This window comes from Octodon degus, unplaced genomic scaffold (assembly GCF_000260255.1).
Source record: "Octodon degus isolate 3935 unplaced genomic scaffold, OctDeg1.0 scaffold00152, whole genome shotgun sequence".
NCBI classification, from domain to species: domain Eukaryota; kingdom Metazoa; phylum Chordata; class Mammalia; order Rodentia; family Octodontidae; genus Octodon; species Octodon degus.
In genome coordinates this window covers 3,315,963-3,317,449 of record NW_004524728.1, presented here as the reverse complement: position 1 = coordinate 3,317,449, position 1,487 = coordinate 3,315,963, and the positions used below count along the sequence as shown (strand labels likewise).

General features: G+C 36.2%; 1 protein-coding gene across 17 annotated transcripts in view; it reads left to right on the top strand.

Annotated features, from left to right (window-relative positions):
* The window catches only part of Asph (aspartate beta-hydroxylase), a 263,046-nt gene that overhangs the window by 42,368 nt on the left and 219,191 nt on the right, over positions 1-1,487 (top strand). For all 17 annotated transcript variants that reach the window (XM_023702449.1, XM_023702445.1, XM_023702444.1 and 14 more), the window contains exon 2: positions 769-918. In XM_023702449.1, coding sequence (XP_023558217.1) covers positions 769-918 — 150 coding nt within the window. The remainder of the gene's footprint in view (positions 1-768; positions 919-1,487) is intronic.

The following is a 1,487-nucleotide window of genomic DNA, read 5'->3' as shown; positions in this document are numbered from 1 at the left end:
GCATGCCAGAGATCAAACCTGGGTCCCTGATTCTGCCTAAGCAGTGCTTTAGTCCGCTGAGCTATCTGGCTGGCCCAGATGTCATTTATTTTTGACCTTCAAAATAAATGACATTTGAAGTACATTTCCAAAAAACCATAAGATATATATTACACATATCAGATGTGACCAGTGACGTGGTGGGCAGCAATTTACAGAGTGGTTTCCTTCAGAGACATCAGCTTGAATGCCCCTTTTCTTGTTTCTGCTAGCCCCAACCCAATGGATCTAGTCAAAGACAGGGACATGGTACAATATCGTGCTTTTCTTTGTATGCAAGTAGATTGATAATGACCTTAGAAAGAATGTATGTTATGGTAAATACAATTTTTAACAAAATCATTAACCTTCATCTTGCATTAGTTCTGTTCTGTTCTTTTTTCTTTTCTTTTACTGTGCTTGGCCTTGAGCTCACTGTGTAGCCCAGGCTGGCCTGGAACTTGGGGTTATCCTGCCTCAGCCTGCTGAGTGCTGGGATTTCAGGCATGCACTACTACCAAACCCAGTTTCTTCCATTACTTCAAAATTGGTGTTTTAAGAACACGACATTGGGTCTAAGCAGAAACTTTTCTGGTTTCAAAATCTTTGTTACATGTTTTTAGAATTTAAGTAAAAACTGCTTTTGAAACCATCTGCCATGACATTATTGGAGAAATAGTTCAGTGTGGTAGGAGTTCAGTGCAGCATTTCCTTCTCAGTTGATGACATTTGACATTTATTTCTAAACAGAGACAAAGCACGGAGGACACAAGAATGGAAGGAAAGGAGGACTCTCAGGCAGCTCCTTTTTCACCTGGTTTATGGTCATTGCCTTGCTGGGAGTCTGGACTTCAGTAGCTGTCGTTTGGTTTGAGCTTGTTGATTATGAGGAGGTTCTAGGTAAGAACTCTATATGGTTTCTTAAGTGAATTGGTAAGAGAGTGAATGACATCTCTTAGTATTAGCAAGTTTTGTTATCACCTTTTTTATATTGTTACTGTACTCTCATAGGCTTTCAGTACTTAATAAGATATTATTATACTGTCTTTAAGATAAACTAAAAAAGAATAAAACGGACAAGGAAAAAAATTCAGGTTTATTGAAAGGAAGAGTGAATGTTTAATTGTGATCAATCTTGCATATGTATATCTGGTAGTCTGAGCAACAAATTTGATGATTATAATACATAATATAACAACCAGCATTAATATTCCTGAAACTGTACTATTTGTGCTGACTTATATTGCTTTGTTTCTTTGTTCTAGTTTTTGTTTTTCCTCTTTAAAATTTTAAAAAAAGCAAAATGTGATGCTTCTAGGATTACCTTGGAGTACTGCCTTTTAACCTTTGAATATGACCTGTAATAACAAAAAAGGCTTTATAATATATGCATAACACACAGCTTTATATTGTAGGTATAATGCACAAAAATTTTATCAACATGAGTTCGGTCAAACTCATTCTCAGTA